At 37.3% G+C, this 17,006-nt stretch overlaps 1 protein-coding gene across 1 annotated transcript in view; it reads left to right on the top strand.

Moving 5' to 3' along the window:
* The window catches only part of PLXDC2 (plexin domain containing 2), a 279,813-nt gene that overhangs the window by 243,128 nt on the left and 19,679 nt on the right, over nucleotides 1-17,006 (top strand). The window contains exons 10-12 of the mRNA XM_074834342.1: nucleotides 2,813-2,873; nucleotides 5,681-5,834; nucleotides 7,243-7,281. Coding sequence (XP_074690443.1) covers nucleotides 2,813-2,873; nucleotides 5,681-5,834; nucleotides 7,243-7,281 — 254 coding nt within the window. The remainder of the gene's footprint in view (nucleotides 1-2,812; nucleotides 2,874-5,680; nucleotides 5,835-7,242; nucleotides 7,282-17,006) is intronic.

Below are 17,006 nucleotides of genomic sequence, written 5' to 3'. Positions count from 1 at the left end.
AGCACAAATGCCATTCAGATACCTTACAAATTCATACCACAGCCACTCACCATGACACTTCACATGAACTTCATAAGCGCTTGGAGCTGTGATAAAGTTCTACATTTGTGACAGAGGAAAGTGGAAAATAACGAAGGAAGGAAAATACAGTCTTATTGTTATTAAAGACTGAGTCAAAGAAGGCATTAAGGACCTCAGCCTTCTCCTCATCACTTGTTACCATGTTTCCTCCTGCATCTAGCAGGGGATGGAGGCTCTCCCTGGTCTTTCTTTTGCTACTGACATACTTATAGAAACATTTCTTGTTGTCCTTGATTGCTGAAGCAATCGGTTGGTTTAAAGAAAACAGTTCGTTTTGCATTTTAATGCTCTTGATTGTTTTATACGAGCTCAGCCTGGTGAAAAGATTTTTCCATCCAGACTTTGTTCCTTTCCTTCCCAATAATTTTCCATTATTTTTTTTGCTTTTACAGGTTAAGTCTTGATGAATTTTCTGTATACAGGGTATCTGATTTATCATTATTAATCCTCATTGAACTCTCTTAAAAGAGAGGCAGCAAAGCTCAGGTCCTGCACTGAATGGACACTTCTTGTCATTTAAATATTCTCTGCCAAATAGAAATAATTGGCATCTGGTAGATCTGATGACATCTCCATCTCTTTTCTGGCTATATACAGTTCATTGAAAGGATTCTGACATCTTTCTTGTTACCCAGACTCAGCTGTATTAGTTATGCCAGATCATCATTGCTATACATGCAGAGACTTTAATTCACCCTTTGCTCCCTGAACCAGTACTCCTGAGTTCCACACAAATCCTGGAATTCCTTACATTTCATGAATGTCCCTAACCTCATTTCCTGGGACATCTTTGTTATTGCTTTCCTAGGAGCTAATTTTGGTCATCACTTGACAATGAAGTTGTTATAAAATGACCATGTTGACAGATGGCATAAATGGCATAGCTAATCAAATCTGCTCCAATGTTTTAATGGCAACAGGGAATTATCACCATGCTACTAAATGAAGGTCTTAAAAATGCAGTCAGTAAAGCGGGTGGTGCACTGAAATGACAATTCCCAGAATTCTAACTCAACAACACAGCAATGATAGTAGCTGCTATGGCTGACATCTCATTGACATATGCCTCAAAGGAAGTTCACAAACAGGTTTGCTTGGAGCCTATCTTGTTCCTGATAAAGCTGCTTTCTGATAATATATTTTGGACTCACCATTGCATCAGTAGAAAATGTTAAATGAACAGTGTCCAGGATTTAATGTATTTATCCTTAAGGTAGGGTCATCTGAAGAGTGTCTCACATGTTTGAGCCATTCCAAGTCCTTGCATGTAGCATTCAACTTTCAGCAGTTTATTAATTCCTGAGGGAAAATCAACCCCAGCAATGTTACTCACCACTGTATTTCAGTAGTTAGAAAAGACTTAAGGACTGTAGTAGTAAAATTAGTGCACCTGGGATAAGTTTTTAATAATTCAATCTTTGGAGCCTTAAGTTTGACACCATTTAGATACAAGATAAAATTTAAGATAAAAGGTCATTAATCCCCACCAGGTCTAAGTAAAATTGGGGTTGAATTAGCGTGGATATGTAACTGCAGTAATTGCCTCTGTTGTAGGAATTTATGGGTAGCTTGATGTCATGTCTAAATATTGGGCTTGATTTTCAGGCATACAGAATATCCCCAAACCCATTAGATTTTACCCAGAGCAGTATGACTAAAATTACACCATAAATACATCTAACCATAACAGTGGCCTTATTTGCTTGCCTAGTCTTAGCAAAAGACAGTGAGAAAGTTATTTGCTGTACAGTCAGGTAAGTTATGACCATGGGTGCCAGATGACATTATACTGTATCATAACAAAATACTAGAGGAAATGAATGCAGAAAGTAGAAAACAAAACCAAGAAAATTTTAAAAACCCCAGCTGAGGAGAATCTCTTTCAAAGTCTAACATCATGGTTTAGTTATTTGCTTGCCATTTTAATAACGCTTTCTGTTTGTAATGCTACCTGTTGTCTGGGAGACCCTAAGTTGCTGTATAAACACTGATAACACTCATGAGATGGGAATTGCCAGCGGAATCATTACGTTAAAGTGTTACAAGTTGCTTTACAATTTCTTTGCTACATATTGCAAATGAGGAAGGATATTGCAAGCAGGTTATTAACATCACCTAATTTGGTAAGAAATATACATGCAACTTAAGTTTTCTGCAGATAGCGAGGAGGTAGAAGCAGCTGTATAGTATTCTCTAATTGTCATGAAGGCTGTTTAGAGGAGCTGTTACCTAAATCTGTGAACACTGATCGCATTATTATATGTGTATCTTCATGTCTCAGATCACCTCTCCTGATAAAAGCAGTGACTGGTTCACAACATCTTTTGTGGGATTAAGTTTTCCTGGCTAGGAAATCTGGACATAAATAATTAAACCAATTTATATCCGTATGGCTGACATCAAACTTAAAAATGCTATAGCTCAGTGCAGGCTTAAGAATAATTATCCAGTGCAAGGGAGATATTCCTATTTAAGAACTACAAATTTAAAAGAAAAAAGACCTCATTAATTAAAACAACTTTCACTGAGGTGGATTAAATGATTGACTCATATTGCAAGCAATAGCCTCTTGAATAAAAGTAATACTGCAAAAATCATATGGATTTTAAAATAAATCACATAATTTACTTATTCTCTCTGTCATTCTCTTCTCTTCTTCTCCCTTCCTTTCTTGTTCTTGTTTTCCTCCTACTTCCATCTGGACAACTTCTATCTATTTCATCATTTAAAGATGCTCCAGTGGATTTGACCGTCACCGCCAAGATTGGGTAGACAGTGGCTGCCCTGAAGAGGTATGTGAGTAGTTTACATCCTCAGCCCATCAGAGGCCATTTATATACTTACGATGCTTTTGATTAAATTCTTTAGATTATGAAGCATGGTTTCAAGGCCAAAGACATGCTATATTTATCGTTCAGTGGAAATGCTGTAAGGCATAATAAAGAAAAATAGGCTGAGCAATTTCACTCCCCATTTGAGGGAATAAAATGGACACAAAGTAAAAATTTTATGTCTGAGAAAATACCTTAAAAAAAAAAAAATGCTAGAAAGCCTGCCCCAAAATAGTGTCCCTGCACTGTTTTTCTCTTAGATCTCTGACTCTTAACAGAAAAGGGGAAGAAACTGTGATGTTTCTCATCTCAGAAAACCCTCTGCCAGGGTAGTCTCAAGTGAAAAACAGGCACTGCTTTTTGATTATGAAATCTGGCCAGATCTTTTAGTACAGAAGAAATTACATAGGTGAATTCAAAGAGATTTTAATAAAAACCCCACAACCTACAAGGCATTTGTATTTCCTTTCATGAAGAGGCAGTGAGAGAATGAGAAAGATATCTAACTGTGGTAGTGGTAGGCTGTCAAACAGGGACTGTGAGCCTCTTCTAAAACAGTTATTTGGGGTACTCCTGGACCAGAGTAGTTCATTTTCAAGACACATATATAAATATCTTACTGCTGTTTCTTTCCCAGTGTCCTCCCTTTAGAAGGTTTTTTGATTTGGGGGTTGTGGGTTTTTTGGGTTTTTCATTTGGGGATTGTGATAATAGGAACAAATTAATTTATGACACTGTTAGTCTCCTGATGGCCATAAAAAAGCAGTTACTTTTCCATTTTGGCTGAAAGGGCTACATTCTGTCATGAGTTTCAGCAACATAGCTCTTCTGAAATGTAATGTCAGGTGAAACTGAGGGCAAAACATAGCCCCAAGTGTCTAGTTAGAAAAGCACATTCTGTTTTATTCTCAGTAGAAGCAAAAAGAAGTAATGATATAAATCCAGTCTGATGGAAGAAATTTTTTTTTCCTGTAACTGTAATTGCAAAATAACTGCATCCTACGTACTGCTTTGTTACATGGCCTTGAAGCTTCAGCTTTGCAGTTTGTAATCTTCCGATTTAAGGACGGAATTTCTGTGAGATTTATTGTCTGTGGAGGACAACCTGTTCAAGAACATAAAATAAAACTTACTGGGAGTGTGTGTTATTATAGACCACCTTTGTACTGCTTTAATCCAAATTATAGTTAGCTAGGACTCAGTTGTGCCTGTAGATGAAGTTATCCAAAAACTGCTCTCTGCAGAACAGTAGCATCCCATTCTGCTTCTCCCATCTTGTTTCAGCACAACTAGTGCTCCAAGGTATAGTACATGATCTGAGAGGAAATTATTGATACACACACTAAGTGTATCTGAGAAGCTAATAGTTTGATTTGCACAGTTTCAGGCTACTTGATTGCTGCTCACAGTCCAGCTTTCAGGCTCTCTGGAGTAGAAGCAACAGCTTTCTCAGCATCTTCAGAATGATGCCTGCTGGAGTTCAATGAAGGATCAATAATTAGCACACAGAGGTTAATTTCAGATGCAGCCATTCAAGAGGATGAATAATGAGGATTCTCATAGTAATGTTTCCTTCTTTGTAATATAGATTTTGAGCTAAATTTTCACTAAATTGGATCCATGAAATTAACAGTGGTTTTCAAGCTAAAACATGAAGAAATCTAAAGAATGATACTGCAGGTACTGATACGTTTTTTTAATGTAATATATTGTTTCTAGTAAAACAAAGGACAATAAAATACCCATGCATAATAAAAGACAGACAACACCCACTGGGTTTTAACAGCCAGATCTTAATAAAATGTACGGGCTTTGCAGGATTCCACTTCTGATTAAAATGAATAGGGACAGCAGGAGTTACAGGCAGTTTCCATATTTGCTGCTAGTTAATTGGATGTATTTTCCTGCAAAACTGTGTGATTCATAAAAGAAACTATTCTTTACACCTGCAGAATTTTAAGTGTCCAGAAATTTTTTAAAAAACAAAAAAACTTGAGATTTGTATTGAAATATTTGTCCATGAAAATAAGTTAAATTATTATATGATGGTGATTATTATTTATGGTGTACTAGTATAATATAATAATTTGTATGATTATTATATGTTATAGTTTATATTTTTATAATACTTATATTTCATACAATAATTGTCATATACATATATAATACATAAAATTTTAATATCACATAGAATTAATAGGCATATAGTGAATGTGTTGGTCTGTAGTGTGGTATATAAATATTCAGTAGGCTGAATACATGCACACATTTTACACATATGTGCATATTCTTCTGTGATAACTGCATTAAAAGGCTAATTAAATGCTCCAGTTAACTACACACCACTCACTATGAAGAGCTACAATTTAATTCCCACTTATCTTTTTTAACATATGTTATGGCACCGAGACCAATGGCAGTGAGCATTCACAATAGAGGAGTGAAAATTTGAATGATAATCTTAGATGTTAAAATCTGATTGGGGGAAGTAACATGTCTGACATTCAGGGATGACTTTGGAGCCTTGTCATTAAGAATTGAGAGTTGTAAATTTTGCAGCTAAATGGAAACTATATGTTGCTGAATGCTGTGTACAGCATCTCAAAGGAAAAAAAATAAAAATTAAAAGCTCTTGAAATCCCTTGATTTAGGGTTTCCATTTTCATTCTTTTTATCCTGACAGCTTGTCCATGCTTAAATTCTTCATCCCGTGACAGTCTCCACTGAGAATTAATTTTCTGTTCTTTGTTTTTGTTGTTTCCCAACAGTCAAAAGATAAGATTTGTGAGAAGAATATAGACACAACTGAAACACCTCCATACTCCACCACCACCCTTCTGCCAACCACCACAAAGTTCAGAGTTTTAACGACCACCAGAGAATCTACCACTTCCCACCTGCCAACTAGCCTGCCCACAGAAGGTGAAGTGTATACACTGCATTATTCTATAGTGCAAACATGTCATTTAGAAATGTAAAATTTATTTCCTTTAACTACATGTTCCTGTTGACCTTTTCTCTTTGGGGCAGTGGAAGGAGTGGGGAATTGCAGTGAAGGCACTATCTGCTACTGCTTTTAAATGGTAACTTGCTCTCGCAAGAGTAAGGTGCGAAGGGGAGGAGCACTGGAACAGGGGGGAATGCTGGAGAAGCATGGGCATGCTAGGAAGACTTCTGGAGAACTTGTGGTTACAACGAGGTTTTTCTGTTCCTTTAGTCATCAGGCCATTGTCCAAAACCTGTTGAAACAGTAGAAGGAGAGGCCCCTGCTAAAGTTAGTGAAGGAACTCCCACCACAAACTTAATGAATTTTTAATCCCTTTTGGTATTCTTCTTAGCCAGGTGAAAATTAGAGAGAACCTAAATTAAAAACCTCTTTGAAATTTGCCTGTTTACTTTTTTTCAGTCAGTTGACACTGTTCTTTTCATGTAGTGCTCACTGTTGTGAAATAGTTTCTATAGGCACCTGAACTAAATTAACTGGGTAAGTAATGGTGTGTCAGTTCTCATCCTTGTTCCACTGGCTGCTTAAATCTTGCCTTTCTGTGTTTGAGATATCCTGCTTTCCTGATTCTAGACTTCTAGAGAAAATTTAGCTGTGTAGAAAAGCTAACTCAGATTAATCAAATAGCATCTCTAAAATAGGGGGGGGTGGAGTTTTCTGTTGGAATTGTATGTTAACACAAGAAAAGGTACCAGGTACAGGCAGATTTTTAAGTGGCCTGTGACAGGAAAATTTGAGCTGAAGGCATTTCAAGGTGAAAATCTATTGATAAGAAAGGCTGGGGATTTTTGCAGCAAGAGAAGTTTAAAAACTGTCGCTGCGGGATTTGGACTGCATTAACAGCATTATTCCATGACATTTTGTTCATTAAAGCTCACAACAAGAAGAGGAATATGGAAACAAATAGTGTTTAAAACTGGTAGATCCTTTCATGATTCTTTGAAGAGGAACTAAGCCATTGTTTTATTTTATTGTCATATGTTGATTCATGCAGTCCTTAATATGATAGAACGCTCAAGCTACGTGTGAACATGTAAGATAAATGAATTATTTTTGTAATTATATGAGACAGACTCTAGTAACCTTATTTACCAGTATTTTGAATCCTCCTTTGCACTGTAACACTCTCATAAATGTTTTTTTAATAGTAAGGAAGTAAAGTGTTGCTCAGTATAAGGAGAGTACCACAATATAATTCTCACTGAGTTGAGTACCAAATCATTTTCTAATTGTGAAAATTCTTTGATATCAGAAAGTCATTCTTAAAATGACTCATGACCTAGAAAAATGTATTTTCCTACAACTAACTTTGAATTTCCTTTATAGATGACACCAAGATAGCACTGCACCTAAAAGATAATGGAGGTAAGAGATTTTTGTCTGTAAACAGTGTCAGTAGTTTGTCAAATTATTCCCCACTGAACTTCATTAATCAAAATCAGATTGTAGAAATATCTTTTACCAGACTCCCAAGGGACTTCAGCCTTCCACATCTGTGTGGAAGAGCAGCAGAGCGAATAAGCTTAGTAACTGCTTAGTAAATTAAACATTTACAACTCTCTTTATAACTCTTTAATAGAACAGCAGGTTTAATTAACTTCCAAATATGGACATATTAAGTAAATTTTTAACTGTATTAATACAGTTATTAACTGTATTATAATAATACAGTATTATTTAACTGTATTAAGAGAGGACATGATGCTAGTTCTAAATAATAGTATTGTGTTATCAATTCATTCACAGTAGTGAATTATTACATGACTTTTTGTTAATAAACATACCCTTTTTATACCTATGTCTCTGTACTAGCAGAGATCCTTTATTTCTCCATGTGCATTCCCTGTGCAAGTTAATAAGATCACCTTGTCTTACTGATAAAGGCCTCTGTTAAATGCGGCTCTGCGGGGGACTACTTTTGTCATGTTCTTTGTCGGTTCAAGGACTGAGACCTGAGGTTTGTTCCTTCTCCCTTTGAAGTTGATGAGAATTTTGCTATTAGTTAGAATAGGACTGTGTCATTAGATGTGGATTGTGTCTGTATTCACTGCCAAGGTAGAGCTTGCTGAGGAGAAAGGAAAGATTTGGGTTGATTTCTATGGGCTTCAGAAAGGTCTATCAAAGCAGAGAATGATTTGCTGAGCAAATTGAAATAAACTATATTTCTACTGATATAAAGGGGAATATTATTGGCTCTGATTGCCTTTCCTCCGGGTAGGGAGCACCGAGCTTCCCTCAGGGGCAGGGGAACTGGCAGCCAAGCATGACAGCAGGCACGGACAGGGCACAGGGTGAGTCCAGCAGTTCAGGGGCAGCAACTGTTGTCAGCCCCAGTCTAGTGACCATCTGCAGTGACAAGGCAGGCCCAGGGTCAAGGCAGGAAGCCAGGTTGACAAGGCAAGGCTGGAAGCAGCAAGGGATGAAAGGAAGGAGCTCCTGTCAGCAGTCCCAGAGAAGGCGAAGTGATGAACCAGGTTCATACAGGAAGTCTGGTCAGCTGCAAAAGGAGATAGGGCCAGAGATAAGTCTACAACACAGTTTCAAGCTCCATCCAAGGAGATATGGACATGCCCATGGAGACAAGCTACCTTCAGCATAGCTGCAAGGTTGGTCCAGGAGACAAGATCAGAGATGGGGCTGAATACAGGTTTACCTACAATATAACTTAGGTCTGGGCTTGAGCTTACATGGAGGCCCCATCCCCCTGGGCAGAGGTCCCAGGTGCAGTGGGTTAGGACAGCTGAGTCATAGTGGTCTCTCAGGGCCCTCACAGAGAATTATTCAAGTTTTGAAAAAAACATGGTGTGCAGATACCAGTTAGCATTTTGGTCTGTTTTCCTGTCATTTGTTTTTCAGTATTATTCAGCCATTATTTTCTCCTTCCCTCAAATTAGAGATCTGCTCACTCCACAGGAGGCAGTTGCCATCCTCTTCCTTGCCAGTTGCTCCTCTGTCATTTTGCTGTCACTAACCACAACATAGCTGTACTGGGCATTGAATTGTCCATTTGTTGGCAGTGTTGTTGTTTGACATGGCTTTGACACATAAGTGATCCCTTGGAATAAGGTAATCTATAAAGTCAGGGTGGTACTTTTAGGCATTTTGTCTATGGGAATGTCCTGAACCTTTCTCTTCTTCTTGAAATCAAAATGGTTTTTATTTTGTTATGAAAAGTACTTCAGTGGTCTTAAAGGTCAATAAGCAAGGTGAATCAGTCCTTCACTCTCCCATTTCATGTCCGCTCTGTACATGAGGCACATTCCCAGCTGAACTGTGCCCATACTCTGCCCTGTGAGCCATGGCTCAGTGGCAGGTGACTGGCCTGGGACCAGGCAGCTCTCTGTCATGAGCATCTCGTAAACAGCTCAAAAATAATTCAGAAGGAAACATATCCAAGTTTCTTTTGGTTTGGGAATTGCAGCAGGATTATTTTTTCACCTGTCTACTCTTTGCCTATGATCTGAAAAGAAAAATCCCGTGAAAGCAAACAAAATGTTGAACGCTAGAGCAAGTGAGGGATGGCTGTGGCCTACTTCATAGAGTGAGGTGATAGGGTTTGTGGCATCACTTATCTTAAATATAGAAAGTTCATTTCCAAGGAGAAAGCTGCTGCATTTTAGGAGGACAAATCAACACCTGATGTGATTATTCATTTTCCTTGAGCTGTTTCTTTTATTCTTGAAATTAAAAAAAAAAAAAAAAAAAAAAGAAACTGACTTCAAACAACATGGAAGCAAAGCAACACACCAGGACTTCTCATTCACACAGTAAACGTAGCTTTTAATCTGAGAAGTTCTTTTTGATGAATCATCAATTATGCATTGAATTTTCCAGTGACCCCTAGATTAGGCTCAGATAAAACCTCTGCGGCCACAGGCGTGTTCTTTGATTCTCTGTGATTTGTCAGCCTTTCATAAAGAGTAGATTATTTCAGGTCACGAATACAGGGTCTTTACTTTCTCACACCAGATCCTTTAAAACTCTAATGAAAGAGAACCTTTTATAAGGGAAAACTAAAGCTATATTGGATCAATGATGGCCTATAGCTTGATGTGTCCTTGGATGATAGCAGTCAATATCTGGTTAGGTACAACAAAAGGATTCCATAGACATTCTGAATCTCACCTCTGCCTGAAACATTTGAAACCAAATGTTATAAAGCAACAGCTAAATTTAAATTAAATTTTGGGTTCAGGTCAAACTGCTTTGACCTTTTAATTGTATGAGAAAATCACTTGCAAGTTAGTGCTGTAATTCACCCACAGTCTTTTGTGGCATATTTTGACATACATTTCAAATTTGCTTGTTCTGTTTCTTCTGCCTTCCCTCCTTCTTCACAAACACATGACAGATGCCTAATACATACATGCCTAAACCTTTTTAAAATACAGCTGCCATGCCATCACGATTTTTGTTAAATCTTAATTCTCTTTAAGATAACAAGACTTTTGTAAGTTTTAAGATATGTCCAGCACTATAAATGTACATTTTTGTTATTAATTGCAGATTCTATTGTTTTATCATTTTTCTTATAACACAGCACAGCTGACTAAACAGTTTAAAAGCCTAATTTTTCATAAAAATTTTGAGCAATTGGCTGTGGCTGTACAGTAATGCAGTATTTTCTTGTTGAGAACTCCTTGGTGGATGATTCAGATGATTGGCCAGCACATTAGGCATTTTATTTGACCTTTTTAGACACTGTGTTGTGATGATTTGATTGCTGTGAGTCCCTCTCAGTCCTTCAGCTTTATAACTGAAAAGTGTATGTGTGTTGAACAGTGTCAGAGAAACTGCTACACTTCTCATTCGTCAAAATTTGAGCTTAAAAGATTAGGAGACTTGGTAAGAAATGACCAAAATGCAGATCCAAGTTTTGAAAAAAAAAATATTTTCATATACCTTATATAATTTACCTAAGGATTTTTTTTTTTTTTTTTTTAGTAGTCAGTCCCCTATGCCTGGAAACTAGTTACCATTAGTCATCTGTCTTCTTAATTTTCCTTAAAAATTGCAGTCTGAGCTCTTCCTACCATAAAAATTCTTGACAAATTATGGAGAAGACTCAGTCCTGTTTTTCTTGTGTATACTGAACTGCAGCTGCAGCATGTTGAATGCTAGTTCATGCCTGCTAGTAATCATCTAATTTATTTCTTTCCAATATGTTAAGTTTCTAAGTGATCCAGAAAATGAAACCTATTTCAACAAAGAGACAAGCCAACCTTTTAGGGAAAACAAATATTTTTGACATAACAAAATTTATTATGACCACACAGTCCAAAACAGCTAACTCGGGTTAACAAGTCACTACAGATTAGCTGAGTCCTCATCCAATTTTAAAGTGAAGCACATTAAATTAAATAATGCTAAACCTAACCTTTGTGCTAGTTTAAAAATGTTTTGAAGTGGACCTTGTATAGGATAAAATCCATAGGATATGGCTTTGTTTTATCATCAAATCTTTGCCTAGCCATAGGGAATGACCTTCCAGAGCCTTCATCTCATCTAGTGTTAGCCACAAGCTCTTCTTTTGGCCCTCTCTCATAGCCAGTGGTAAGCAATAGGCAAGAGGAAGTCATTAATAGCTTCCTAAAAGAAGTGCCCGAAGTGAGATAAGTTACTCTATAAGGGTGTCTATCAGCTATAGAGAAAAATCTAAATGACATGCTAAGAGTAGGCACCTTACCTGTAGGTATCCAAGGTTTCCTTACATTAATTCTCTTCACAGTGTCCTAGCTAATATATTCTGTTTCCATTCCTGTCCAGAAATCTGGCAGGTCAAAATTCAGACCTCTTCTTCCACTCTTCTATCATGAAAAAGGGAAGATTTAAAGTTTTTACCATTATTGCAAAAATCCTGTTGAGATTAGGTTTATGGATTATGTAATTATATGTTTACTTCTGTATGTTCCACTTACTCGAAATTGCTGATGCTCCACTAAAAATTGCAGGGTTCATAGAATTTTAGGCAAACAATGATTTCCTTGGAGACAACTTGTCATAAAGTTTACTTTATGTATGCTGTACTATATGCTGTGCTTGTATAATAAAATTCTTATCAGGGAGCAGCCTTGGAAGGGTTTCAGTAGTGATGGAGATAGAAGAAAAAAGGAAAAAGTATCAGAACACAGAGATAAGCAAAATAGGTGGTGATGGATACAAATGTGTTAATAGGATCATAATATGAAGGTAGATTCAAGATGAACAATTAGCAACCTTGATTATCAAATAAACCAGAAAGAGCCTTGTAAATAGACTTTATAGGATTTTTTACCCTTTTTCTTATATTTAGGTAGGGGGCAAATTCCAAAGGGAACAAATGAAATATAACTCAAATAAGTCAGTGAATCTTCCCATATATTGTATTTCACACTGTAGATCACAAGCTAAGAAATGCTGATACATCTCCACATTTTATTCTCTGTTTCTCCCTGAACATTTCCAAGCTGTTCCTCCTTTATCATTTCTCAGCAGTCTCTTCTCAACAGTAGAGACAGGTTTTAAGATATATTAGAGAGATCTCTTGTTTTCTTCAGTGTGTTCAAAGCGTGATCAAAATTGAACTTTTAGACCCCGAGCAATTTGCTAAATGCTACTCACTGCTTTCTGCAAGTTCAGCTGTAATGCTCAGAATAGGAAAGCATTATTCTTAGGAAAAAGTGTGGGATCTACCTTAGGATGTTGCTGTAAGAAACACGAAATGATGTGCCCAATGTAATTCAAGTTCTTCCTTCTCAGGAAATCTTGTGACTTAAGGAAATCCTATACAGCCTCGCTGGTGTTCAGTATGATACTACATCAGTGTCTGCTGGCAGATATTGAAATGGAGCCTTCCAAAGCCAAGAAGCTTGGAAAAGCAACAGCCTTTGATATAAATATTCCCATCTTTCTTGTGCATCAGGCAAAGGAAGGAACATATTCTACATACTATATGCAATGCCAGTGGGCTACATGTGTGTTTTTTAAAGCAAATATAAATGAAAAGTGCTGAACTCATTCATTCTGGGTAAAAATATAATCATGGATTAATAGTCTTTATTCTTAGGACATTTAAAGTGGCAGCATTAATAAATTGTGTTTATTTTCTGTTTGTTTCATGGTACTTTGGGTTGTGCTTAAATGTTGCTTATAACAGTACATTTGCATCTTTTCCAGAATTTCTTGCATTTCCACTGCATCCCAATTTTGCTGTTATAATCTTATTATAGCTATCATCACAAAATATGTAAAAAACACCCATGTAATCTGCAGAAAGTCAATCAAATAATAGCAGAAGTTTTCCAAACTAGTGGCACTGGAATGTATCCCCTAGAAAGCAAATGTCGCTTTTGCATCTAGCACAAAAGGGCATTTTTACATCATATTAGGCATTATATACCACATTAGATTAAAGAAGCATGATGTTAAAACAGTTAAGCTAAACCAGAACAACTGTGTATAGACACTTCGACTTATATTGAAGTCTGACTTACTCCAGTTTGTTCCTCTTTAGTTTTCTAAACCAGATATAAAATGATATATGGTATCTACTCTTACAGTTGTCATGACTTTGCTGTAAAGACACATATTTAACTGATTTTGTTAAGCATGTACAATTTGTGGACTTTGTACCACCTCAAAGGGTTAATGTGAAAACCATATGTAGATCGAACTGGAGATCTTATGGAGGGCTAAATGTAATAGATTGGATAAACTTCTAAGACAAGGCTGCATTACTTAATGTTTTATCTTATCTGCTCCTGTTGTTGCCACAATGCTGTGCAGTGTGACAGCTAGGGCACACAAAGCTCCTGTGATCTTCTGTCTTTTTAATTACCTATTCTATGTGCAGTTCACCCAGTAGTTGCAGTCAGTAGCCTCCTGCAATCTCGTCTACATTGCTCACTCATCTTCCACATCTGTGTGTATGGGTCACTGTGAAGGATGAGAAAAATGGAGGTCAAGTGAAAGAAGACTAATATAGTTGTACATTTTGCATTGAAATTGAAGTACTTGAAGTTGTTCAGTCTCCAAAAGGCGGGAGGGGCAGGGGGGTAAGTAATTCTGTAAGCGTTAGACATCTTTAGAGAGGAAGAGCCTGCTTGACCTGATGGTCTTGTGTTTACTTGGAGTAGGGTTAAGAAGAGTCAATGGGCTCACTGAATTGAAATTCTTGTAATCTGGTAACTTTTTGCTCTTCTGGATTTAGCAACAGCCAGCTGCTTGCCAGGCCAAATGGTGTGGTACAATATGGTACCGTATTGAGCTTTGTGATGGCCACTGCTTGATGCTACTAAGTATTGTAATGGCTTACATGGCCTCAAGCAACACAAACTAAAATTAATACTGATGACAACTGTTGTAGCATTAGGTGATATTTTAGAGCAGAAGAATGAAAGTCCTTAGCTAACATATTTAGAGTGCTGTCATCCTGTAAACAGAGGGATTTGATTTTAGTGCACTCTCATCCATTTACTGCACTAAGCAGTTGATCAATCTTGGAGAGACTTACTGAGTTGCCCTAGGTCCTGCAGAAAATTGATAGCAAAGCCAGATACTGAATTCAGAATTTGTGTGTAACAGTTCGTAATATTCTCACTCAAAGACCACTTTCATTCCTAACATGCAATCGGAAACCAATTTTTAAAGCATTAGCTGAGACGTAACTTTATAAATCATGAAACCAAGTAAAGTATAGCAATGGCTTAACCTCAAAATGTTAACAAATGCTGAGGGAATGAACCCACAAATCAAGACAATCACACTCCATTACTGTGAAGAAGCTGAGAAGTCCAGAGCACGCTGTTCCTAAAAGAGGTAGAGAGAACATTTTTAAGGAGATTCCTCTGAGCCTCTGGAGAATCCTTCCAACTGTACATTCCCTTATTCCCTCCCACAGTCACTATATGTAGGTCATTAATCATCTGTTCAGGAATCTGCATTATGTACAGGAAAAAAAACTTAGTTTTGGAGAACCATATACCTGCCCCATAAAACAAGCAGTTTCCTGGTAGACTCACATTCCAGATGTAAATGGAGGCCCAAAAAAGGGGAAAAATCCAGTGGCTCTACTGAGCTTACTGCAGGCTGTGACCCTGTGTGCTCAGCTGTCCTAAACATTATGTCCTCCTTCTTTGCAGGAGCATATTAACTCAAACCCATGGTCATGCAAATAGGGTGATGCAGCTTCCAGGCTAGAAATGACATACGTAATGGGGTGGAGGGCTGGTGGAGTGAACTGTAGGGGCAGGTTAGCCCCAGACCATGCAGCAAGAGAGGGTTTCTGCTCTTTGGCTGCCCAGAGAGGAGAGCAAACACATGGAGAGGAGGTGTTGCCAAATGGCTTGTAGAGATCTCACATGTGGAAACAGCTATCAGATACCCTGAAGCTCCTGAATGAGAGGAACCAGATCGATAATTGTCCAAGGATGGATATGGGAAAAGAACAGTTGTGGGTGTAAGGATGGTCAAATGAGATTAACATAGGTACAGTAGCATATTGGACAAATAACAGGGATAGTAACAAGGAGAGATGGGTTTGACCTGACAGATACAGCTGATTTGCCCAAAGTCTGAATGTTCCAGCACTGTCACTGGCAGACAGTTTTATTACCCTGAAATAAACCTTGGAGGGGGATGAAAATTGCTTGATTCCTTGCTTAGATGACTTTAAAAAAGATGGGTATATATTGTCATAGATTTCTAATGCATCAAATAGCATCTATCCTAAGCAGTACATGCCTTTGTTTTTTATAACTAGCAAAAGTAGTACTCAGCACCCAACCAAGAAGTAGAAATGAGCAGCTAAGAAATCAGCTTTCAGTATATCTCGCTTTCCCCCACAGCTCAGGACTTCAGACTGAGATATTTTTTAAAGTGTGAATTAAAAAACTTGCAGTGTCTGATGGCATCCCTGAGAGCAATATAAAAAAAAGTTATATTGAGTTGTCACAGCAAGTTTTAAGTTACCTAAATGCTGCATTCTTTAAGGTTCATCAAGTTTCTGTGATTCTGTAATAATAATAATAATGATATATATAAGCGTATCTGACTTTTCTAAGCTAGTATTTGAAGGATAGTGCCTTTTATGTAGGAACAGTAAGATACTCATTTTGCATTAGTATTAATAGTATGGCACAATCTACTTTAATCAATAGGTGTATTTTTATAAAGCTGGACATGCTACAGCTTCAAAATCATGGCCAATATCCAAATAGTCATTACCTAACATGTACATTTGGGAATGCAAGGGAATTTCTGCAGTTAGCAACTGAACTATTAAAAAATGGCATGTTTGCATGGAGGCTCTGAAAATATTATCACACATTCTGTTTCTGTAATGATTAATCTATGTAGTGCATACTCTTAAGTAATAAGAGTAAAAGAGTACATAAGTCTCTACCATAGATGTGGTTATACCTGAACCTACACATTTTTCCAGTCTGCTTCATCTGTAGGGGCTGTTTTCATGCACTTGTATCCAGACCCATTTTGCCATAACACTAAAACCATGCCAGAAATGCTGTCAACTTGATAAACCAGCATTTCTGTACCAATAGTACTGCATAGAGGCTCTTATACCCATGTGATAGCTTCATGTTCATCTGAACAACCAGCTAAAAAAAATGAGTTTTGATGAAAATTAAGAATTCGTCCAATTGCTGCCACGTGACCTAACAGCGAACACTCATTTTATCATAAAGCATTCCTATATGAGAAGAAATTTCAGGGTTCATTCTCTATCTCTTTGTGACAAATCCAGGGGTTTGCCATGAAAATTCATTCTTCAGGTAAAAAGTGGAGAAAAGAACAAAGCTCAGTATGGAGTTACCATCTTTAGGCTGATTGCTGCTATTTAGGTCATCTATATCCCTGGCTTTGTTAGTATAGCTGTGTCAGTCAGGAGGGTCAAAGAAGGTATTGCATTTTATCCCTTAAAGATGCATGTGCATATAAAAAGTGAGTTTGAATTGAGCTTTTTACCATCTGATCAAAATGCAAGAGTAAAAAAGAATGACACGGCTTTTGGAGGGAAAAAGCAAAGCTTTATTTTCCAAGTCCACACAATGAAATTCTACCTTTTTGTCTGTCATTTGCCCTCGGTTCCATGT

Source organism: Strix aluco, chromosome 1 (genome assembly GCF_031877795.1).
Source record: "Strix aluco isolate bStrAlu1 chromosome 1, bStrAlu1.hap1, whole genome shotgun sequence".
In the NCBI taxonomy this organism is placed as follows: Eukaryota; Metazoa; Chordata; class Aves; order Strigiformes; family Strigidae; genus Strix; species Strix aluco.
This window is presented reverse-complemented; position numbering and strand designations above follow the sequence as displayed.